At 28.9% G+C, this 25308-nt stretch overlaps 3 protein-coding genes and 1 pseudogene across 3 annotated transcripts in view; 2 read left to right on the top strand and 2 right to left on the bottom strand.

Annotated features, from left to right (window-relative positions):
* The window catches only part of LOC125807075 (cell division protein FtsZ homolog 2-1, chloroplastic), a 217496-nt gene that overhangs the window by 47313 nt on the left and 144875 nt on the right, over nucleotides 1–25308 (bottom strand). The gene's annotated exons all lie outside the window — the stretch shown is intronic.
* LOC125807074 (cytochrome P450 94C1-like) lies at nucleotides 7590–9266 on the top strand. The gene has a single exon (XM_049486833.1). It carries the CDS (start codon nucleotides 7774–7776, stop codon nucleotides 9259–9261), a length of 1488 nt encoding a protein of 495 aa, XP_049342790.1. The 5' UTR covers nucleotides 7590–7773; the 3' UTR covers nucleotides 9262–9266.
* Nucleotides 15286–16008, top strand: LOC125807111 (uncharacterized). Its single transcript, XM_049486883.1, has one exon. The coding sequence runs from the start codon at nucleotides 15286–15288 to the stop codon at nucleotides 16006–16008; it is 723 nt and encodes a 240-aa protein (XP_049342840.1).
* LOC125806934 (uncharacterized) lies at nucleotides 20768–24889 on the bottom strand (annotated as a pseudogene).

The following is a 25308-nucleotide window of genomic DNA, read 5'->3' as shown; positions in this document are numbered from 1 at the left end:
AATCACATGTATGAGCTTAGACAAAGTTATTGTGAGTGCGCTCCAGCTGAAAAGTAAGTTATGATATGAGAGAAAAGATTGTGTATCATCAAGCAACGTATCACTTTTAATATTGTCTTCATGTCACTCTGAGTGAAATATTATTAGTACAAAGGAAACAATTATCGTTGTATCAATTTTCAAATCAACAACATGAATTTAATGGTGCATTATTATGATGTAAGTGGGGGGTCACATATAGCTAGCTAGTGCTCTAATTAAGACACCATGATATTTATTTTATCTTGATTGAATTAATCTTGATTATGGCAGACAATTTTGCTACTTAGGAAATTTGTTGTGATGAGTCACATAAATAATAGATCACTTAATACCACACATATTTTGACAGGTGTTAGTGGCCAACATTTTTTTTGGTGTGATGTGACAATACTCGACTTTTACTAGCTGTTTATAGCATGTAAACCGTGCAAGAATTTGCATCAATTATTATCATTTCGTATTATTTTGATTTTCTATTTGATGTACCTAGTTTATTGAAGTCATGACTTAATTAGAATTATGCACTGTAGGATTTATTTGTCGGTGACACTTTCAATATCATTATCTCCATATCAAATATTCAAATTTGAAACATTTGATTAAAGGGTGGAGTAGTTTCACCACTATCATAACACATATTGGTTTCTTTTCATATTTAACTTTATAGGCCTATTGACACAACTAACTGAAATTCCCTCCTGCATAAAAAGTTTAGACTTTTTTTATTTTATTTCAATTGATGTGGTACATTTTTCTCCTTATTCTGTTCTTAAAAAAAGTCATATTTTCATAATTAAAAATAAATTATCTTTAAAAAAATATATTTTTATCCTTAATTAAGTAATCAATAGTCACACAGGTAGTCAATGAGTATTTTAGATTATAATTTTCAAAAAACATTCTTTTCTTTTTAAACTTTGTGTCAGGTTATGGAAAACTCTTTCATAAGTAGCGGGATTAATATTGTTATTTCTTTACGAAGAATAGTGAGATTATTATATTTTAAAACGTAGCAATATTTTTCTTTTGAACTATAGCATATATACTATATACATGTGTATACAATATCAATACATATACATTGATACATTATATTTATAAAAGTAGGGTAGAGATGTCCCATATTTCACTCTTTCAACACTTCTATACTTTTATCTAATATACACGTGATATATTATATACACATTAATAACATTTACATAGTAAATGTTTTCATATAAATATTATGCCTACAATTTAGAGATATTTGTATCAACAAATATTTGTTATATTTATAATTATTTAAAAATATCGCTATAAAATATAACTAATAATCAATTACATTAGATAAAAAAAATCAGTATTTATATTATGTGGATAATTTTTTTTTCAGAGGATGCCATTTTCCTAACCTGTTTCTATCCTTTTTATTTTTTTATTTTTTTGTATTTAGTACAGCTAAATGTTTGTTGTCATATGTGCACCTCACATACAATATTTCCCCGAACTATCGTATATAGTATGCAGATATCCTCCGTCATACTTTTGGGACCCTGCCATCCAAAAACTAGAGCATATATACCCTTTAAACTAACGTACATACACGTGTCATAATCTTATTCATCGACCAGACATTTATTAAATATTGGATTGACGGATAAGATTGTGCCACATGTCCCTATTTAGTCTTCGGTTAGAGTGAAGGGCATATATGCTCTAGTTTTTGGATGACAGGGGTACCAATGTCCCAAAAGTATGACGGAGGGTATCTGCATACAATTTACGATAGTTCAAGGGTATATTTGTCCTTTTTCCTTTTTTTTAGTACTTGTTTCTTTGTTGTTGAAACAAACTACTTCTTCCTCCGTTACTTTTTCAGATTTTGAGATTCAAACAAATATTGTAGTTTTTTTAAATATGTTTTAAATATTTAACAATAATAATATAATTGTTGTTATATTATATATAATGAAAATAATATTATATAAATATTTATAATCAACACTCTATAAAATATCGATAAAAACTTTAGCGATTCTAAATATAATATTATTAACTCAATTATTGCTAAATGTTTTTTAGACAATAAATACTGCCACTAAAATATAATCTAGTGTTATATTACAAAATCATATATATGTGTTTATCTGTAATAATAATTAAAATAAATTGTGGGATAAGAAAGCTTGGCCTTTTATATAATTACACTCATACAGCATCTCAAGATGATAAGCAAAAATGTTATATTTATAGGAGTTGTTAGTCATTAGATTTGGTTGTTATTATTCTTTTGTGCATTATTGGGGAGTAGTATTATTAGTTACTTATAATAATTGCACATTAATATTATAAGTTTCCTTCATATTTTCTTTTTAGTGATTCAAATTAACTTTATAAATAATTCTGACAAACATTTTAAGATGTATTTTTCATTATATTAATATGAAAATAATTGTAATTTATAGTATTTTTTTTGTATAATTTTTTAATATGTAGATTCTAGAATAAAAACACTGAATTAATCTAGTTCAATTTAGTTTCAAAAAATAGTCAAATTGACTATACTGAAATAAAACATGACAATTAAAAGTGAACCGAATACATTATAATGTCATTAATGACGAATGTTATTCTATGATTATTGTACATGTAGAAATTAATTTATTGTTCAAATTTTGTATTATGTAATTGGAAATTGTAATAGTCCAATTTGCTAAATTCTGTGGGCAACCAACTTTATGTCATGTTATACTACCAAGTAGTATAATCATAGAAATTGAAAGAGGAATCTAATTAATAACATTTGCAATTTGGTTATTTTAATTATGGAATAAACACAATTTCTTGGCCTTTTTGTTCTTAGTTTATAGTTAGTTCATGTCTTGTTTCAATGAACTAGCTAGTTCCACATGTGTGGTTCTCCTTTCTTTACTTTTCTTTTTTTATAAAAAAATATATAGTACAAATGCACTTGCACCATGTAAAGTTTTTCTTTTTATCTTCTTTATTTATTAATTTAGTGTTTTTGCTTTGGCATGTCCCCTTCATGATGCAATATATGTATTGGAAAAAGTTATCATAGGTTGGGTTCAAGCATAAAGGGAGCTAGTTGATTAGTCAATTAGTATGTTCTTAGATTTTTTTTTTCTTATAATATAATAATTAGACATAGGTGTCCGTGCTAATATGAGCTCAATATCTGTTATTTTTTGTCTTAATTATAGATAGAATTTGGAAAGTTGATTAAATTTTTAATATGATTTTTAGATATTTTAAGTTATTAATTATTGTGATTTATAGTACTTTTTACGTAATGTTTAGATGATATATGTTATTCCCTTTCTTTCAATTTATGCGATACTGATAAAAATTTTAGAATCAATTTAAATTTTTTTCATGTCTTTTTAATTAATTTTTTAGTTGTGATCTATATTACTTTTACGTCATTTTTAAACAATATATGTTTCTCATCTATCCATATTTATGTGACACTGATTCAATGGTCAATCGAACTTTTTATATGTTTTTAAATATTTTAAGTTGTTAATAATAGTGATTTATAGTTATTTTTACGTAATTTTCAAATAATATATATTACTCCATTTGTCTGAAGGTAAGTAGCACAAATAGAATTTCAAGAGTCAATTAAATATTGTTAATATTGGAATTTACAATACTTTTTACGCAATTTCCAAATTGTACATGTTACTTCTTTTGTCCATTTTATGTGACACCGATAAATTAATTTCAAGAATTACTCGAATATTTTATATATTTTTAAAAATATTTTAAATTGTCAATTATCATGATTTATAGTATTTCCTACGTGATTTTTAAATATATAAAAAAAATAAGAAATAAGACAAATAAATTAAAACGAAAGAATGATAAGAAAATTACAAAGATACCCTAAAGGTGCTCAAGAACATGAATTTTAGCATATAATTTGACAACTTAAGTTAGTGAAACAAGAGAGTATTCACATTATATCTAGGTTGTGGAAACATTAAGGGAATTCACGATTCGTCTTATGAGAATTTTCGATGATCAACGATATAAATCATAGTTATATTTAACAGTCTTTAATGTAAAAAAAATAGAGAAGAGAATCACACCCATCAACTATAATTTGATCCGAGAGTAATTTATTGATTATAAGAATTTTCGCTTTTATTAGCTATGGTGCGATTTTGTACCTTATAATTTTCTCTTCCATTTCTTTTTTTCTACTCCGACTTAAAAAGAAAGAAATAAACTACTGATTAGTTGCTCATTTTTACTTATTATTTTTATTATATTAAGAGAAAAATATTTTCCCCCATATTTTACCCTCAGCATTATGATGATTAACTTCCTCGTAATGCATTAATATGTGTTACTTGAGCGAAGAATTGATTTTGGATGAAAATAATACTACTTTTATTTATTTTTACTTGTCCATTTTAGCATGTAAAAAAAAGATAAAAAGATTTCTATTTTACTTATAACATTTACTATTAATTTCTCAAATCATTTTCAAATTTTTGAAATGCTAATCATCATGAATATTATAATAAAATATTCACTTCAAAAAGCACAAAATTCATTGTAGATGAATAAAATAAACTTAAAAAGAAATATATCTTCTTCGGAATGGCGAAGAAAGTCAGTATTTTTTTCTTTTTTTTTTGTTTAAAGAACTACCAAGTTAAGTCCATGCGCCTACTCCTATTTTTACCAAAAATCAAGACCACATTAGAGGCATAACTATTACTCCTAGGATAAATTTTATCGGCTTAATTGATTGAGTATCTAAATTTATTCTCGTTGAGTTTGACTTCTTATCTTATAATTTCCTCTTTACTTTTCCTTTTCTACTTTCATTTTTTTTTTTAAAAAAAACTTATATTTTAAATTTGAGAGAAAGTATTGAAATTATTCTTAAACTTGGTGAAAATTATCATTTTTACCTTCCGAGTCCCAAATTATTGACAATTTTAAAATCATCATTTTACTTGATTAAATGAACTTAAATTACACCTGCAATCTTGCAACATGAGTGAAATACATCTCTGGATTTTAGCCAGATTTAAGGGTGTTGTCAATAATTCTCTCAATTTTTCATTAAGAGTCTCACGCACCTACAAGAGTTTGAGACCACTTGTTATGTCATAAAATATTATATACCAGGGATGTATCTGTAAAGATGGATTTTGGGTCTAATTCAACCCCAAAAGCTAGCTCATGAGGGGAGGATTGTTCAAGTCCATATAAGGAGATCAAATTCTCATCTATTTTCCGATGTGAGAATTCTTAACACTCCGTCGCAAGCTCATACCTCGTTAACTGGAGCGTGGACACTATAATATGGGGCCCAACATCAGTGAACACAGAATTAGGATAAGTTTGGCTCTGATACCATGTAAAGATGGATTTTGAGCCTAACTCAACCCCAAAAGTTAGCTCATGAGGGAACTGTCTAAGTCCATATAAGGAGACCAAATTCTCATCCCTTTTTTGATGTGGAAATTCTTTACAGCATCTATGTTTAATTAGTCAAGTAGAAAAATATATTTAAAACTATCAATAATTTAGAGATAAAAATAATAAAATATTTTTTTTCTTTAAATTTTATTAGTGAAACTTCTAACTCCGTTACCGAACCATCAAAGAAATTTTGGCAGATAGCTGCCCATAGTTTTCTTTTAGTTTTCCAAAAAAATCAATCTATCTGCAGCCACAAGTATTTTTATAGCATAAGAATATTAAGGTTTCTGATTACTACCAATTTGTTTGCCTTATAATTCATCTTGTTCGTTTTATATTATTCATTATGTGACCTGTTCCCTCTTTATGTTTTTCCTATTAATTAGTAATGTAATACTAGTCACATGTTTGTTAGAGAATTTTTTTTTTAATAAAAAACATAATTAAATATCCTCACCGTTTCAATTTACAACTTGCAAAAAAAAATTAAAAAAATTAAATAGACTAAGAAAAATTACGATAAATAAATTGAAACAAGGAGGAAGTATACTACACTTTTATCGATGATTCTTATTTTTCTTTAAACATCTAACATTTATAAGTTCTAATTCCCACTAATTGAGAATTTTGAAGAAGAAAAACAAATAACCTCTTGGGCTTTTTGTTGCAATTTATATTATCAAAACGATTTAAAACCAGAAGTATCATATTTATGCTCTTTAATTATGATATTTCTTCAAAGGAGTGGGATAATATAAGAGGCGGATTTAAAATACGTGAATTCATTAACTTTTAACATTATCCTAAATATTAATAAATATTTTAACTCTGAACTCAATTAAAATTGAAATTATATATCAATTTGTGGTCGATATAAAAGTTTATAAACGACAAACCTGAAGTCCTCTTGTGATATGTCCCTTTATATGGAAAAGAATAAAACCACATTACTTTTTATATTCATTTTCCGTAATTAATTATGATTCGCATCGTTAAGTCTCACTTATTTCCTATATAGATGATTTCATATCAAATATTTGAACCTAAATTTTTTTGATTAAGAATAAAAAAATAATGCGTTGGACTATCTACAAATTATAACAATAACAAAATATCTGGTGTAGTCCTACAAAATGGAATCTTGCGGATCAGGTATGACTACCTACAAATTAAATGAGAACAACAATAAAAGCACGTGATTGAATGGGGTACAAACTTCTAATGCGTGATTAAAAAAAGATGCGTCTTCCAACTGTCTTGTTTTTCAATCCATGCGATAATTATGCTCTTTCTTTTCTTTTTTGGCTTGTTTTGGTTCAATTATTTGTTTATTTTAAAGGAATAATTATCTAAATATGCAACTTGTTTTATCATATTCTTTAAAAGAAATTATTATTTGAAAAAAATTATAAAATTTCTACTCTCTTCTATTTTCGAATACATCACTCGTACGTGATATATCGGGACAGGTGTGTCTGTATCAATGAAGATAATGTATTGGGACTTTGAGCGATGTATTGGAACAAGTGTGTCTTGTGTCAACAAAGGTAATGTATCGGGACGGGATGCATCACACGTTGAGTAATGTATCCGAAATCGTAACACGATGTATCGGGACGTTGAGTGATGTATTTGAAACTGGGACACGATATAGCGGGACGTTGAGTGATGTATGTGAAATCGGGACGTGATTTATCGATTAATTGAATGATGTATCCGAATTGCTTAAATTTTAAGGGATTTTTGTAATTTGGAAAAGAGTAGGGATACAATGTAATTAACTCTTAACACTATGGTATTTGTGTAAAATTTACTTTTTTTTAATAGTAAGGATGGTCGAGTTCATTGAGCAGGTAATCTCATATTCGAAACTTTCAATATGTTTTCTCGGTTGAGTTTGTCGCACGAGGTTTGTCTAATATGATTTATCTTTACTTCGTGATTTGCGAGGCCATTAATAAATTAAAGTAAATTAATTTACCTTGTGCACACTCAAAAAATAGCAGTTGTGGGTTCCTTTATTTAAAAAAATCTTTAATAGTATAGTTAGTGGAAAAACTATAGAATAAACTGAGTATTATATAATGTGTCCTTTTCTTAGCATTATTATTATAGTAAGAGAGTAAGTGTGAACGTATATTCTAATTATAATATTGAAATATTAAACAATTTGGTTCAATTCATCTCTTCTTATTCCTTCATCTCCCATTTGTTTTCTATAATTCTATCCTTTCCATCTATTTTATCTTTATCCCAAAAAAAGAATTCATCCTTTTTTCCCAAAATATGGATCATCTTGATGTTTTTTGGTGGTTGAAGTCTTTTCATGTCTATTCTATTCTTATCTTCATCATAATTTCTCTATTTTCTCTTATCTTTTATATAGTGAGGGTAAAACTTTGGTGCAATTGTGAAATTTGCCATGCTTACATCACAACAAGTTGGTCTTCACAGTTCATCAATTTGTGTGATTGGTACACACATCTTCTAAAAAAATCACTAACAAGAACAATACACATACATGTTCTTGGCAGTATCATTACTTCAAATCCTCAAAATGTTGAGTATATGCTCAAAACAAGATTTGACAATTATCCAAAAGGGAAAACTTTCTCTACTATCTTGGGTGATTTTCTTGGTAGGGGAATATTTAATGTTGATGGGGATTTATGGAGATTTCAAAAAAGAATGTCAAGTCTTGAACTTGGAAAAGTCTCTATAAGATCATATGCATTTGAAGTGGTGAAAAATGAGATTGACAAAAGACTTATTCCACTTTTAGATGAATATAAACAAGGTGGGGTTCTTGATTTTCAAGATGTTTTTAGAAGATTTTCATTTGATTGTATTTGTAGATTCTCTTTTGGATTAGACCCTAAATGTTTAGAATCTTCACTACCTATCTCACAATTTGCTCTTTCCTTTGACCTAGCATCAAAATTATCAGCTAAAAGAGCTATGACAACATCACCTATTGTTTGGAAAATCAAGAGATTTTTCAACATAGGGAGTGAAAAAGAGTTGAGGGAAGCAATAAAAGTGATCAATATTCTAGCACAAGAAGTTATAAGGCAAAAGAGAAAATTAGGTTTTTCAAATCATAGGGATCTTCTTTCAAGATTCATGGGATCAATAAGTGATGAAACTTATTTGAGAGATATTGTCATAAGCTTTCTACTAGCCGGTAGAGACACTATAGCATCCACGTTAACAAGTTTCTTTTATGTGATTGGAAACCATCCAGAAGTCACTAAAGCCATTAGAGAAGAAGCTAATCGAGTTCTAGGTAATGAAGATCTCACAAGTTGTGAACAAATGAGTGAGCTTCATTATCTACAAGCATGTGTTTATGAAAGTATGAGACTTTACCCTCCTATACAATTTGATTCAAAATTTTGTTTAGAAGATGATTATTTACCTGATGGGACTTTTGTGAAAAAGGGAACAAGGGTTACTTATCATCCTTATGCTATGGGAAGAATGGAAGAATTATGGGGTTGTGATGCTTTGGAGTTCAAGCCTCAAAGATGGTTGAAAGATGGGGTTTTTGTCCAAGAAAATCCATTCAAGTATCCAGTATTTCAAGGTGGACTTCGGGTGTGTTTGGGTAAAGAAATGGCACTTGTTGAGCTTAAAAGTGTGGCTCTCTCTTTACTAAGGAGATTTCACGTCGAATTAGCTCAACCATATCACCACACCCCTCGATTCTCTCCTGGCCTTACTGCCTCTTTCAACGGTGGCTTATTGGTTTCAGTGCGAGAAATAAGTCCATAAGTTGAAAATATGGATCAAAAAAGTACTCCATATGTGTATATATTGTTCTAGTCAAAAGTGGTAAGTTCAGTTGAACCTGCAGAACTCGCTCTAGCTGAAGTAGTAACTTAACTATATGTGGTATAGCATATTCAAGAAACACTAATCATGGAGGATGGAACTCATTTCAAGATATCAAGTAAGAAGTTTTTCCCTCTTTTAGCTAAGGCAAATTTTTTGTTATGTTATGCATGTTCAAAATATTTGTTTTCTAGCTAAGTGGTCTTTTTTACAAATTATATATGTTTTAGCTATGAAGAAGATGTTATATATGTAATTTGTTTCTTGATATGTCGTAGAAGTTGTATATATATATACGTATTGCTTGTTGAACTATTGTAAATATTGTTATTGTTATTATTATTATTATTATTATTATTATTATTTGGCAATGAACTACTACTATATGTTCTACTCCCTCAATTTGTGCCTCATGTGAAAGTCGTTTAGGGGTTGTTTGGTTCAAATAAGAATAATTTCAAATTATAATTCTAGGATTAATAATCATGATTATAACCTGAATAATCAATCTCATATTAAATATGGGATTAGTTATACCAAAATTTTGGTATAAAACTAGTAGTATTGGATTAAATTAATATCTCCAACCGAACATGGAATAAATTAAAATTCAAAATTTTGTGATCATTAGTTCTACCTAAAAGTTCAAGCTCAAAATATTAAACGTGATCATCTTTGTATGTTATTTTGCATGTGTTAAACGCCAAATATTAAAACTCCTCATATCGAAAGTTATGACTATTAGGCAGAAAGGAGAATTTATTTAGGCAATATAAGATTGTAAATAAAGAGAAAAATCATGTCAGGAACGCTATCCTCAGAATGAGTCTTGTATTAGCAATTTAAATTTAATCAGAGTCTTAATATAAGCATCAGACACTAAATATGGATGGAAAAAAAAAGGCAAGATTAGAATTTTAACTTTATGAATTTTAATAATTATAATGATGACTTTAACTATTAATAATTAAGTTCTACGTTTATTAAGTGTACATTTTAAATAAATTTATTTATATAAAATATACTATTTGAATAAAATTATTAGTTCTGGACTTCGAGCTCCGCTCCTGCGAATATTGTACACGTGCCATGATCCTAAATAATTAGTACACGTTGGTATAGCTAAAAGGGGAAAAAATGAATTTTAATTTGTTTAATTGAAAGTGCTACAATATTTATCTAATTAGCATTCCTAGAGCGGCGCCGTATAAACCAAATATATCAATTTCATAAGTATAAGTTTTAAAATATAGAGTTTAATTTCATTAGGTAGATATAATCTAGGTAAAAAGTGGTATCCTTATGGATAAAGCTGGTTGAGAATTCGAATTTTACGAGTTTAATTTATTATATTTAAAAGAATGAGTCTATTATATATTTATAAAATTATGAGTTCAGTGTACTATTTATTATAATTGTAATGGTTGGCTGAGTGGTTTTCCGCATGTGAGAATTGGGATAAATTTTCCTCACCATAACCTTCTCAATGAGAGCTCGTACTTTTTTTTTATTGAATTCATGTCAGTGTCGTCCATCATCCTTGTTAGAAAAGGACAAGAAATTGGTGTGCTATGGTGTAATCAGGGGATTGGAATTAAAGAAAAATTATATTCGACGTCTCTTTCTCTCGTAAGGCAGTTATCTCAAGTTCATTGAACATTAACTTTCTTCTTCTTTTTCTAATCGTCGAAATTATCTCTATCTTTACTATCATCGGAGCACTCTCTGATACGTATTTTAAAATTCTCCCGAACTAATTTTATCTAGTATATAAATCTTTTTTTTTTAATGTATTTTGCAAGTTATTACATCGGAAAGATTTATCAAATACACACTTGGAGGGCATAGTGATGTTGGGCTTCCTAGAGGGTTCAAAAAATATATTGTACTTTTTTTTTTCCAGTGAATGATGTGAGGTGTATGATTATTTTATCTAGAAACTTAAGTTATTAGAATAGTCATAATTTTATGTACTTAATTGTATGTTTTCAATATGCCCCCTTTAGTGCGAGTCTAATATTTTTTCATAAGTTAAAGACGTGAAAAATAATTTTGATTAATTATAAGTGGGGGCGATATATATACTAATTCAGAATTTCTATCTCCTATATTATTATGTTGAAATATATGATCGTACTTGCATCTAGCTAGTCTTTTGATATATTATTTCATCTAAAAATTTTACACTAGGATGAATCGTACTTACATCTAGCTAGTCTTTTAATCTTTTTAACTTCTCTTTTTCTCCACAACTTTTAGTATCTATTTCCCTTTCAATTCGTTGGGTGAAGATCACAAATGCAATTTGAAAATCTTAAACAATCAAGTTCTTTATTTAATTCTATCCTTCGAAATAATCATTTTATTTTTATAAAATAGGAATAAAATCTACATATCTTTTATTTTTTATAATAAACTTATGAAATTTTACTAAATATGTATTATTGTTATACACTTAGGTGTTGATTATCTTATAGAGTTAATAGCAGTTAGTGTTGCTTATCAATTATCATTTGATTAAGAGATTATTGGAAGACGATTATTCAAGCGGAAATATTTTTAAAAAATGAAAAAAAGAATAAAACAGTCGTTCACCCAACAATTTAGATTTAAAATAGGTGAATATATAGTATATGTGTAATTTATATACAATATATGTATAATTAGTTTATATTTATAATTTATTGTATATTAACTACTAATAAACACGTGAATTCAATTGGTTATTTTAATTTATCTGCCAATAATATTTATTAGCATGTTTGCAGAATCAAATACTAATTAAAGTATTCTTCAAGTCCACGTATATAAAAGATAATTCAACAAAGATATGTGAAATAATTTTTAGGGTTAGTTTGGTTGGGGACTAGTTATTTTGGAATTAATTATTTAAGATAAGTTATTTGGTGATAAGTTATTTTATAATATATGGAATTATTTATCCATTATTAAAGTATAAATTACAGAATAAATAATTTAAAAATATAATTATATAATATCTCCAACCAAACGCAGAATAAAATAATCTTATATTTTATCTTAAAATTACTATTTTATACCTCAAATCAAACGAACTATTTTTCATTTTCAAAAGTGTCGGTCCTGCTCTCTTTACCTTCCCTTTCAAATAAAGAAGAAAGATCCCTTACCTCAGCAACTTTTTATATTAATGTGAATTCAGAATTTATGAATTGTAAATAAATTATTTATAGATATAGTACGTAATTTTTTTTAATATAAAGAGTGAAAGGGCAAAAAAACATATTTAAAGTTTTTTTTTTTTTTAGTTTCATATCTAAATTATTAGGTATGTGCGTTAATTTTCAATCTGAACTATCACCAAATATTTATCGAAAAGCACACCTCAATTATCAATTGTTCACTTTTCTTATCATGTTGATAATTTAGATAGAAAAAATAAACAACTAATAATTGAAATGAGTTTCGATAAAACAAATTGATAACAGTTTAGATAAAAACTCACACATATAGATAATTATAATAGTTATGAAACTCAAAAAAATTGAAATACATCAGATATATTTTTGTTCATTAGCTCTAATCTAAATAAATTTTTTAGTCAAAATTTCTACATTATTTTATTATACTCGTAATTAAAACTCTAATTCCACCGCAACTCATGATGTTGTTTAAAAATTACTCCAAGTGAGTGAAGTTAGGACAGTTGAGATTGTTAGGTGGAAACTTACTTGTCAAGGCGTGTATTATTTCTTTTTTTTTTATTAATTTTTTTTTTTACTTCTTTGTTTTGATGGTTAAAATTAATTATATTTTATTTAATTAAAGAAGTTGGTGTCATATCACAGACATTTTTAAGTACATTACAGCACTATAACATGTACTATGTGCTAATTATTTATTGTACAAGTAGCTTTTATTTAATTGCAAGTTTCTTCTTTTGGTAATTAGTCAAGATATGAAAGAGAGATTTCAGCGTCATGATGAGACAATTCCGAATGGGGGCAGGATTTTAGTAAAGATATCAAGAAATTGAAGATGTTCAATAGACGGTATATATATATAAAAACAAAAAATTAATTATATATAAATAACATAATTTTTCGTCAAAAAAAGTTTATCTGATCTGAACTCCTTGACCTAAAGACTCACTTGCTCACAATTTATCATTTGTGCAATGTGACGCTTCCATGACGGACAGATGACATTTTTTATGGACGTTAAACTATATGCTTAATTATAACGTTTGATAATATTGGAATTTATTGTTGATTGGATTTTACCAATAGGGACATATATAACTTATTATATGTTTTAATTTATTTATTTAATGAATAAGATTGATTCAATTTTTATATTGCACCAAGGTCACACAACCACTATACATATAACTTTACATTATTATTTTTTCTTCAACATTATTATTTTTTGTTGAAGAAAAAATAATTATATATTTACTTGTCGTTACTTAGTTGGCACCTTATTTGAAGGGTTATTAACACAATGATCATACAATATGAGTGAAGGTAGAGAACGTAGTAAGACAATTATAACTATATATTTAGATAAAATATTAGTAATGTATAATTCCACGAGTAGAATTTAAGGAAAGTAAAGTGTACATAAATTTTATTTTTATCTTAACAAAATAGAAAAATTATCTTCAATAGACCTTCTACTAAACAAACGATGAAACACGCACAAGGTCATGTCGGCACATTCATATATAGGCATATAATAATATGTGCATTATAGCATATAAGATCTTCATTTTAATTTAGCATGTGAATAAAGTTGAAAAAGACAATAATATAATAAATCAAATGGAATAAAAACAAAATATATTTCTTGTCATTTTATTTGATTTCAATATGTACCTTCTTTAAAAAGAATCCAATAATCACTCACTCAACTTTCATAATCTGCCCTACACTTAGATATTTTTCATGATCAATAATGTCTTTCTTTGCAAATAAAACATGATATATGTTTGTCTTATTTATTAGTCCTAAGCGTATTGTAAATTTGTCATATATTTTCACTTTCTTTCGAGAGAAAAGAAATGTACTATAATGTTGATAAAAAGTTACATTCAAAGATTAAAAAAAAAAACTTTGAGTATATGTTATTGTTGTAACTTCCTAAATGGTCGAAAGATATTTCATGAAGAATCGAACATAGAAATGGATAATTCTTCTATCATAGCTAATTTATGTGACGATTCATGACTCATGAAACAGAAGGAGTAATAATCAATTAGAGTTCCCAACTGTTTTTTATTCCAAAACATTATAAGTACACAAAAGAAAAGTTCAGTAATATTACTAAAAAAAATAAATATTTGGGTTAGTTTAAATATAAGAAGTTATTTTAAAAAAAATTAAAATTGAAAGTGCGACTTGGCTTTAATATTATAGATGAATTTAAAAGTTTTATGTCTTTTAAGAATACTAAACTAAATCATATAGGTTGTAACTTTTTTAAAAAAACTAGATTTTATATATATATATATATAATGTTATTTGTTAAAATTTGACTTATGCCACTAATTTTTTCCTGCGAGCGATCAGGGGAAAGGTTCAAACAGTATGCCATATAAATAGCTTTTTCATTTTCCATAATTTTTGTAGCTGACTCTATTTTTATTCTCGAACGTAATGATCTGATCAATGAATATTAAAAAAAAAAAATCAACTTGGAATCGATTCACACCAAATCTACGGATTAATGTTTTCGTTATTCATTTGATATAGTATTCATTACATATGTATATACATTTATCCTTTACTTCATTCTTTTTTCTCTTGAAGTTTCAATGTAAAAATTCTTCTATCAGCGCATTTAATTCCATTTGTTAGAACTACTAATAGATTTCATTGACTCTCTGCATGGATGTATATACTTTTATTTATTTGACTTAGGATTGCTCGTTCTTATTAATTCCGGAGTTTTTCTGAATTTGAAAGTGATCATTAATCATAAAAGATGAAAGAAATTAGCGTATCATCAAAATATATATTTTTCGTCGTTCTCATAACAATACCAATCCTCCTTTTTCTCTCTAATTGGAATTCATCGTCCTCCACCATCACCACCACCACGTCATATTCCGATTCAAATCTCAAAATCCGATCCGGATACACCACCTACGATACCTACATACAAAAACAGCTAAACAAAACTCTCAATCCCAAACTCCGAAAAATTTGGATGACTCGAGATTGGGATCGAAAGATTCAAGTTTTCTCAAAATTCTTCACCGATCTTAAAAATGAAAATTTACTCTCAGATACATCGAAGGTTCTCTGTATTGGCGCTCGAATGGGTCAGGAAGTGGAAGCATTGAAACGAATCGGAGTTTTGGATTCAATCGGAATGGATCTGGTACCGTACCCGCCATTGGTGATGAAGGGCGATTTTCATAATCAGCCGTTCGATGATCGGACATTTGATCTGGAATTCTCTAATGTGTTTGATCACGCACTTTTTCCGGTGAAATTTGTATCGGAGATTGAACGGACGTTGAAGTCCGGCGGGGTTTGTGTGTTACACGTGTCGTTATCTAGACGAGGGGATAAGTATTCGGCGAATGATTTGTATAGTGTTGAACCGTTGAAGAAACTTTTTAAGCGGTCTGAGTTGGTTCGTACTCGAACCGTTGATGGGTTCGGGTTGGATACTGAAGTTGTTTTCCGAAAAGAAAGATGATCAACTTTTTTAATGGTTATGAAATCGCTTTGAGTGGACAATGATAACATATTCCTATAATTAGTAGCTGAATGGTGGGTCGGCTAATTTTAGAAAAAAGCTTGTACATGTGCATGGCTTTTTGGCCTTAAATGGTGCATTGAAAGAAGGTACAGGTTGGTGATAGGGGAGACTTATTCCTTATTGCTGTCAAGCTGCACTTCACGAATGTGCCCTATGCTGTTGAAAGCCTAGCTCATCCTCATCCATCCTAAAAGATTAGAATATATTTAATAAGCCTGAGTTGACGTTTGGTTGATACGTCTATATTTTTTTTAATTTATTCATTTTTATTCCAAGTTGGAGTAATGATGGACATTAAATTCTTTTTGAAGTTTAGTAGTTGTGTTGTTTGCAGTCAATTATATTAGAAATGCTCTCTTTTTGCTAAGGAGATTTCGCGTCTAATTAGCTCAGCCATATCACCATATATATCCCTTGGTTCTCTCTTGACCTTTCGGTCTATTTCAACGGTGGCTTATTAGTTTTAGTGTGAGAAATAAGTCTATAAGTTGTAAATGTGGATTGAATGATTGTGATTAATTGATTATATACGCAACCCAAAAAAATATTTCATATGTATATATTTGTATTGTTCGATTTAAAAATAGTAAATTTAGTTGAACTTGTGGAACTCGCTCTAGCTATAGTAGTCTTTCAAGTTCAAAACCATTGATGTTGTGTTGTTGGGATTGCGAAACTCGCTCTAGCTCACAAACCACACAAAAGAGTAAAAACACACGACAAACTCTATGCGACGAGCTCGATCCAGAAAGCCAAACGGTCAACCTTCGCAAGCAAAAGGTTTCAAACTTGAAATTTTATGGAAGTGCCAACTCGAACCAACTGAGCCACTGAAGGTACATATTAACAGTTTATAAGGACATTATATTATATTCTATTAATTATATGATCTCTTTTTAACAGTTCTTTCCCATTTGATTATATGTTTTTGATAGAATAAGTTGGAGAATGACAAAAATGGGTTCTCATGGGAGCAAGTATGTAATATATTTTGGAGCAATTTTAACTTTGTTAAGTTTGTCAAATGCGACTGCTTTTTTATTCAGTCAAATATTTGGTGAGTTTTAATGTTTAATCTAATTAAAATTATTATTTTTTAAATGATATAACCAAATTCCAAAAATTGCAGTGCCCGGAAATTGATTTAGGAAAGCGTTTACGTTAAGCCCCTAAATTAATAACTTATATATATATATATTCTAAAAATATTTTGTAACTTTAAATTAAACCACTCAAATTTTCATATTGATAAATGAAATTTTTACAATAATATCCAAAATAATGTACTGCACATAATGACTAAATTCTAATTTTCTAGAATTATCTCTTACTTTTATAAATAATAATACATAAATATTACTATGTGAAGTTAAATACATTATTTTATGTATGTATATATATTTAAAAGTTTTGGTTAAAATTTAATTTTATAAGCCACTAATTTTATTGAAAACCACTTACCACAAATATGAAAATGGACCGAAATTACTAAATAGAAAAAAATTACATTTCTACAGAGTACATCGGACACCAAAGTAAATCGAAAATAGGATAAACGGCCACAAATAAAACTTCAAAAGCAAATTATCTAATATATTTTTTTCATTGCTAAATCTAACTTAAGAGTTCATTAAAGAAAGAAATTAGCAAAGAGGTATTTGGGTTAATATTTCTTATTAAATCTTTTATTTGTTTATTTACTAGACAAAACCAAACAAACCAAATACTACTTCACAAACTTCAATTTCAAGAGAACCCCAAGAAAAAAGAAGCAGAATTTGGGCCAATCAAATAAAAAAGAAGTAAAACAAAATAAAGACCTTGAATCGTAGCATAATGGGACCCAAATTAACTACTCTAGAGAAAAGAAAAAGAATAAAAAGGAAATGGTTTAAAATTACAGAAACACTTATCCCCATTAAAAGTTGACCACTATTAAGCACAACAACAAACAGGGAAAAGGAGAAAAAAAAAATATACAGATAAATACAACATGCAAAAAGAGAAATGTCTTTCCTTTCTATTTTCACACTTCAAAGTGCATATATATATGACTGATATATACGGTATTGAATGTGTTTATTAATTTTAAAATAATAAATATTAAAAAAAAATTCCCTCTTAATTGTAAATTAACAAACATTTAAGACCAACTTTGTTTAATATATTATGACAACTAAAGGAAAACATGTGAATTATCAAAAGTATTTATTTTTTGGCGAGAACTAAAATTGCTTATATATATTTTTAATTTATTTTAAATCTACCTGAAAAAAATCATTTTTTGTCATTTCCATAAATTGGATATTTCTTCGTTCTATATCAATATTAGGATCCGACTCCTCTCCATTTTCCTTATCTCCATTTTCCCCAAGTTCTAGCTTTGATTAATGACATATGGCATAGAATAAATTTAATGGCTGAGATTTAATTAATTAAAATATATTTCTAATCATGATTTAGATAGTAAATATATTATTATATCAATTAAAAATAATCCTATTATTCCTTACCCTTTCTCCTTGTTCCCTCGGTATAATCTTTAATCTCCATTTCAATCAATGACGGCAAAATAGAAAGTGACAGCAACATAGAAAGAAAGTGTTTTTGACTCTCTTTCAATCAATTTTCGGTGTTTCTTTAATCTTCATTTTCAATCAATTTCCATCTCCATTTTAAAAATCTCTTTTCTCCCTATTCCTTCCAAAATAGAAAATGTTTACTATTCAGTGTCTAGTATGCCTGATTAAATTTGAATTCATATCGAAAAATATATTAGGGGATAAAACGCTCCCTAACAAAGATGACTTTCTACTTTGTAAAATCTTTAATGTCCATTTTAATTCCCCTTTTTGGTGTTGCAAAATGACATCAAAGAAAATTCTTCAGGGAATAGAGAGAAAAGAGAAAAACAATTGGAATAATAGGACTATTTTTAATTAATATAATAGTATATTTATTATCTAAACTATGGTTAGAGATATATTTTAATTAATTAAATATCAGCCAATCATAATTAGAGATATATTTTAATTAATTAAATCTCTGCCATTAAATCTAACATATGTCATATGTCATTAATCAAAGCTAGAACTTGGAAAAATGGAGACAAGGGAAATGGAGAGGAGCCGAATCCTCAATATTAGTTAGAATGTTTAGTGATCGTTTAATAGTGTGTATTAAGAAAAATAATCCGTTAATTATATATTAGAGATCGTTATAATAACGTATATAATAATAATATTGAATATAATATGTTAGTGATGTTAGTATTGGTTATGCTAATATTATTTTTTATGCAGTGTCTGATTTGATCTATTAAAAATAACATGCATGACATAATTTTTAAGAAAAAATATATGTCTACAAAATATATCTTCCGCAAATACGGAAGAAAGGATGTAGAAAAGATTTTAAAAAATAGTTGTGTCTTCAACCAAGCTAATGCATGCATTAAAATCTCTTACATTGCTAATTATGATTTCTCGTGTATTTTAGTTATACATAGCATAATACCAAATAAAATGTATGTATAACTTATGTTTGATTTGTTATGCATAAATTGAAAAAGTGTACCAAACAAAATATTAATTGTACACAAATTAAAATTAATGCATACATTATTTTTTTCTAATCATCCTACCAACCGATACTTTTTATTTGATATTATTGCTATATATAACTAATACAAGAAAAATCATGATATTAGCAATACAAGGAGATTTAATACATGTATTAGTATATAATTAATTAAAATATAACTATCCCTAAAATAAATCACATCTTTTCCATGGTATTTGACATCCATTCCATACTTGTAGAAAATATTTTTAAAAAGAAAATTATGCAATAATTATATTACTTTTTAATACACCAAATTAAATTTAAATAATATATAAAAAGTAATCTTAACCTAACTAATGCAAATATAATCCATATCAACATTATTAATATATCATATTCAATACTATTCTTATAGATTCAGCTAAATAATATCCTGTGAATAAACATTTCACTGGATAAGATATTATATTTCTATTTAAAAATCATTTGATGTAGCAACAAGATAATGCATGAATCATGATTCAAAGTTTTTTTTAATAATAAAAGAGACATTATGCCCCGTTAATTAATGCAAGAATCACGTACGATACGTAAATTATACTATGAGATTAAGATAATGTGTTCTGTACATTAGCAGTAACACTACCTTCGAGTTTATGTGACCACTAATACTTTTGGAATGTATAGTAATAGATTTTAACTAAAAGAATCTTATAATCCATCCAAAGATCATTTGAATTTCAGAAATAACGAGCATTCAGAATATCACACATTGATTAATCAAAGAGAAATTTAACAACGAAACAAAAATTATCATTTGAAAACCTTCTCTCATTACACAACGAAAAGATACTGTAAAAAAATTAACCACCACAACTTGAAAAGTAGTACTTGAGCACGGTTCATTCCGTTTCTCGTTATTTATTCATTAATCTTTCACAAACTCATAGAAGTAAAGTACAGAACGTATACGTTAACTTACTACGTATACATACATGTATACGTAGTAAGTTGATACAAACTCAATATTCAAAAAGTTGCTCTTTCATTTTGGTTCTAACCTCATGTCTTCAGCATGTTAGGCAGACAAATCAACCGGACAACAACACTGGTATATTCATTTCATAAGTGTCTACAACTTCCTACGAGCCGCGTTGTTAGAGCATGTAACATGTTCTTGATGCATTTCTGTAGAGGCACCTGCTACATGCCCAACATCAGAATAAGCAACTTTGAAATCAGGAGTATATATATGTTGTTGAATGATCTCATTTTTTCTAGCAATAAGTGGTGGTAGTACCAAAGGACTTGAAGTAGAACGAAATCCTGATAGTGGTCCGACTTCATCTAGTCGAAAATCCCTGCTGGTGTTGCAGTGAAGGAAGTCTATAGGTAAAGTATCTATTGAATCAGGAGTTTCTGTTTCAACTTTCGGAGGAGTTGCGTTTAGGTGATTTTCCATGTTGATCGTTGTTTTCGAAGTTGAAGTACTACATTCATGAACTAAAGAAGTCTTGTGTTGATCGTTAGGATATGTGGTCGTCCATGAATGAAGTGGATAACTTTGGGCATGGAATTGCATCTGCCAAGGAACGGAAACTATATATAGAGGAGTCCCTGACGCATTGTTCATCATCACGGACTCCTCTATACTTTGGGTACCGCTTTGTAATATGAGACCGTCAAAACACGGAAGGACGGTAGACAGAACAAGAGGCACTTGGTTATACAGAGAAGTTGTGGATGTAGTTGAAGTAAGAGTTTCCACAGTAGACTTGGAATCATCATCTGTTTCCTCTACTTCAGTCTTAACATTTTTAGCTATCTGCAGAATCAAGTCATTTTTCGCATATATAATTTGTTCATGTAAAAACATGTAATGCAAAGTCGATAATCTCCAATTAAACTAAGTTACCTGCATTCTCAAGTTATTGTTTTTGTTCTTCAACGATATGTATTCCGCAGCAACAAGTTCTTTAATCTATTCGTCAAAAATGACACTCAGCAGAAAAACGGCAGAGATAGCACAAATATATGAGTAAAGATATCACACATACCTTCTTCAAATTTTCATTCTCCAGTGCTAGATCTGCTGCTTTTCTTCTCATTTCCTCTCGCAGTGCCTTTTAAGGAAAAACTATCAGATTTTGACATGGTACAGTCTGTTAGCCTCAATTTAATTAAGTTCTCCATCGATAACAAGAAACGTAGAAGTCCGGGGAATATGAAAATCCTATAAAGAATCATTGAACCACAAGCACTTTGTCAATTCTCATTCTTGTTAGGCAGATGATTTTGGTTGGAAGACGAGCGGTAAGGATAGAACTGCAAGTCCCAACTGCCGCAGGAAGACACACTAATCATGTAAACATATTTTATTGGGACGTCTGTGGACACAACGGTCGCTCTAAATTAAGTGCATTATTCCAAACTATTATCATGTTAAAAGAAAACATGTTATGTTATGTTCTCTAGGGAAGTTCTCAAAGCACCAGCACAAACTCCGTTAGTTCACCAACGGCTTCAATTAGTTCGTAATGAAGTTGTTCAGCAAGTGTAGACATAACCTTGTTTTACAAGAAAAGGGTCAACTGGAAACCTAGTAGGTAAATCATCCAACACATAAATTTCCTTCTTGCATGGTAAAATAAACAGCCGACTCGCTCGCATGCACATGAAGGGAATTGAGAATATAATTAAGTAAATAAAAGTTTGTTCTCTCTAACAATTTAAATTTGTTGATGAGATAAAATATAAAAATCTCATAGCACCCTCAGTTAAGTAAGTTTGTGCCCTCATGTAGTAGTGGTGTATGCAGAATTTGTAAGCGGTTGAGCATACCTGTCTACGATGAATTGTCCGCTTGGCAGATTCTCTGTTAGCTAATACACGGCGCGTCCTTCGTTCTTCCTTCTCTGCCTGAGAAAACATGCGTTCAGTTTTTTTTTTTAAAAAAAGTTGAAACATCTAAGAAATAAGTATAAGAGACTGTAAATCTTTAGCACCTCAGTCAATTCCTGCAGCGATGTTCTTCTGGTAACTGGCGGTGGATAATTTAAATCACATACAAGACTTGTTTTGAGTTCAGATTCATATCTAGTCTGAATAGCTACTTCTTGCTCATCTTCAAACTTTATGGCTATTCCTTGCTCCTATATAAACAAGAGAGGATCGGGGAATTCTATCAAAAGATCGGGAACAAAATGCAAAAGAAAACATATCTACTTAGACAGAAATGGCTTCAGGGGCACCTGTTACAAATACTTGCAGTACTGCCCAATAACCAATTTGGTCCTGAGGTAAGGAATAATCAGTTACGCCAAAAGATGCACACACGAAGATATGTAAATGAAAGTTAAAACCTCCAAAGTGAAAAGCAACAGCTAAACTAAGTCCATATCAAAAAGCAAATGAGGAAACTAACCTGTGCCTCCTAGACATTCCGAGAAAACCCGCAATAGAGTAGTTCAGCTCGGACTGTCATATCTTAAACTAATATACAAAACAATTCACAATGTATGCCCTTAAAAAACTAAAATGATAAAGAAACTAATCATTATAGATGTTACATCTCAAATCTCAACCTTATCTGAATGCTGAAGAATTGAGTCCATTTCATAGAGAAAATGAAGTGACAATACCCATTGAGAGTAGTCTCATGTTCCTCTTTTCCCCTCTCTTGACAATTCTCAACTCAATTAACTCTACTCATCCCATAAAGGGATCACACTCGTGTGTTTGGTACGGAGGAAAATATTTTCTACATAGATCAAATAAATAACTTTCACAAGTAGAATTTTATATTAATCATCTCATCTCGGTTCTCAGGTCAACCCCACCCATAGCCTCCTTTGAACTATACCAAATTGAACAACAATGCACCCCAATTAATAATTTGATTTAAAAATACCCTTGTCGTCAATAGTTTGATCCAATCAAATCTCATTTCATCAATTAATATAGGATAATTACATGTATCTTCTTGACTAATACTCCTATGGTCTCACTGTCTCACTTTATGACTTACTTTCCTTTTTATTCCATCCTTCAAAAAGAATTGATATATTTCTATACTTGGTAGCAATAACTTCAAAATATCCATTTTACCTATCGAATGATTTCTAGCGACACAAATTTACTCTGACTTATTTTAAACCACAAATTTCAAAAGTATTTCTTCCTTTATTTAAATACGTGTCAAGTCAAACGAACTCATATAAATTTGGACAGAAGGAGTAATATAAGGTATATATAAATAAGATTATAGTAATTCCATCGTTAATTTCATTTTGATAACAAAATGTTTTTTTAATAAAATAGACAATAGTTGTATTTCTTAATATAGGATAAACACTTGATAATCAAAAAAATTATTATTAGAAAAAGAATTGACACTAACAAGAAATGAAACAATTATCTTTATTTGGAAAAAGGCATTTTTCTAATAGTTTAGTAGTAACAATTTGGACATTTTTAATCAAACTATTGCCAGAAGGATAGTTTTAGAACAAAACTATTAACTGAGACATTTTTGTTCAATTTCGAATTGTTTGCATTTTTTACCCTTTTTCGTAGACTATTATAAAAATATTTTTGAGACAACAATATTCTCTGTGTATCTACCAAATATCATAAAATAAGTAAACAAATTCAATAAATTTACTTGGCGGAAAATATTTTTCTTCGTACCAAACACACATTAATATGATTGTATTGAAGCCATAGTTACAGATGTCCAGAGCTCGTACCTGAACTGATGAACACGAACGGTGAAGCAAACTAATTGGCACAATGCTTTTTAAATTATGTACTGTTAGTATCAGTAAGAAAAAGTGTGTCAGTTTTATAAATCAAAATTGAATACAATCAGAAATACACATACAGTAATACGAGCATCGTCGGCGTCTACGGAGAATTCAATTTCACCGGCGATATGATCTCGAGCCACTGGATCAGACAAACAAGTTAACGCCTCCGCTGCTTCCCACTCGCATTCCACCAGTTCGCCGGAAAATTTATCGTCCGCCGTGCATGACGGCGTCGTTTGGCATGTAAAATCGTTGTTCATGAGGTAGAATCGAAGAAGAGAGAGTGTTGAGGGAAGAGGAGAAAGCAGAGAGCTTAAATAGAGGGGAAAAAAGGAAAGAGGAGGGATGAGGAAGTGACACGTGTCCGCCAGATCACTGGGACACGAATCTGATGGTTGAAAAGCTCTGTATCTGGACATGACAGATGTTTCCTGCAGAGATGACATTTTGAATTTTGATGTTTTGCTCAATAACGAAATTGCTCCTTTCTAAATCAAAAATCTCGTGTTCGAATTTTGCGTATAAAATTTTATTTGTTGAGAACATTATTTCTAATAAAGCTCCCATACGAACTTCGAACATTAAGTTTAAAAAAATATTACAAAAGGTGTGGCTATGAGTTTGAGATATCAAATGACTTTGTTGTCCAGGTACATTGAGATTCAGCTTTTTACGGTTTTGAGTCATCCAAATATAGATTAAGAAAATTACCGATTTTCTACTTTTTTCTGTTCCAAAATATCATTTTTTAGTTTGTCTAAGAAATGTCTTTTTTATTATAAACTTAATACACGAAATGAATTGATTTAACTTTCAATTTATAATAGAAAAAGATAGCTATTGTGAGGCTTCTTGAGAAGTAGCT

Source organism: Solanum verrucosum, unplaced genomic scaffold, assembly GCF_900185275.1.
Source record: "Solanum verrucosum unplaced genomic scaffold, falcon-dt-bn FXZP01000196.1, whole genome shotgun sequence".
Lineage (NCBI taxonomy): Eukaryota > Viridiplantae > Streptophyta > Magnoliopsida > Solanales > Solanaceae > Solanum > Solanum verrucosum.
Note: the sequence above shows the minus strand (reverse complement) of the source record. Positions and strands in the feature narration are given on the sequence as shown.

What these genes read in the sequence shown, in the direction of transcription:
- LOC125807074 (XM_049486833.1), top strand. Translation starts at nt 7,774, where the DNA reads ATGGATCATCTTGATGTTTTTTGGTGGTTGAAGTCTTTTCATGTCTAT.
- LOC125807111 (XM_049486883.1), top strand. Translation starts at nt 15,286, where the DNA reads ATGAAAGAAATTAGCGTATCATCAAAATATATATTTTTCGTCGTTCTC.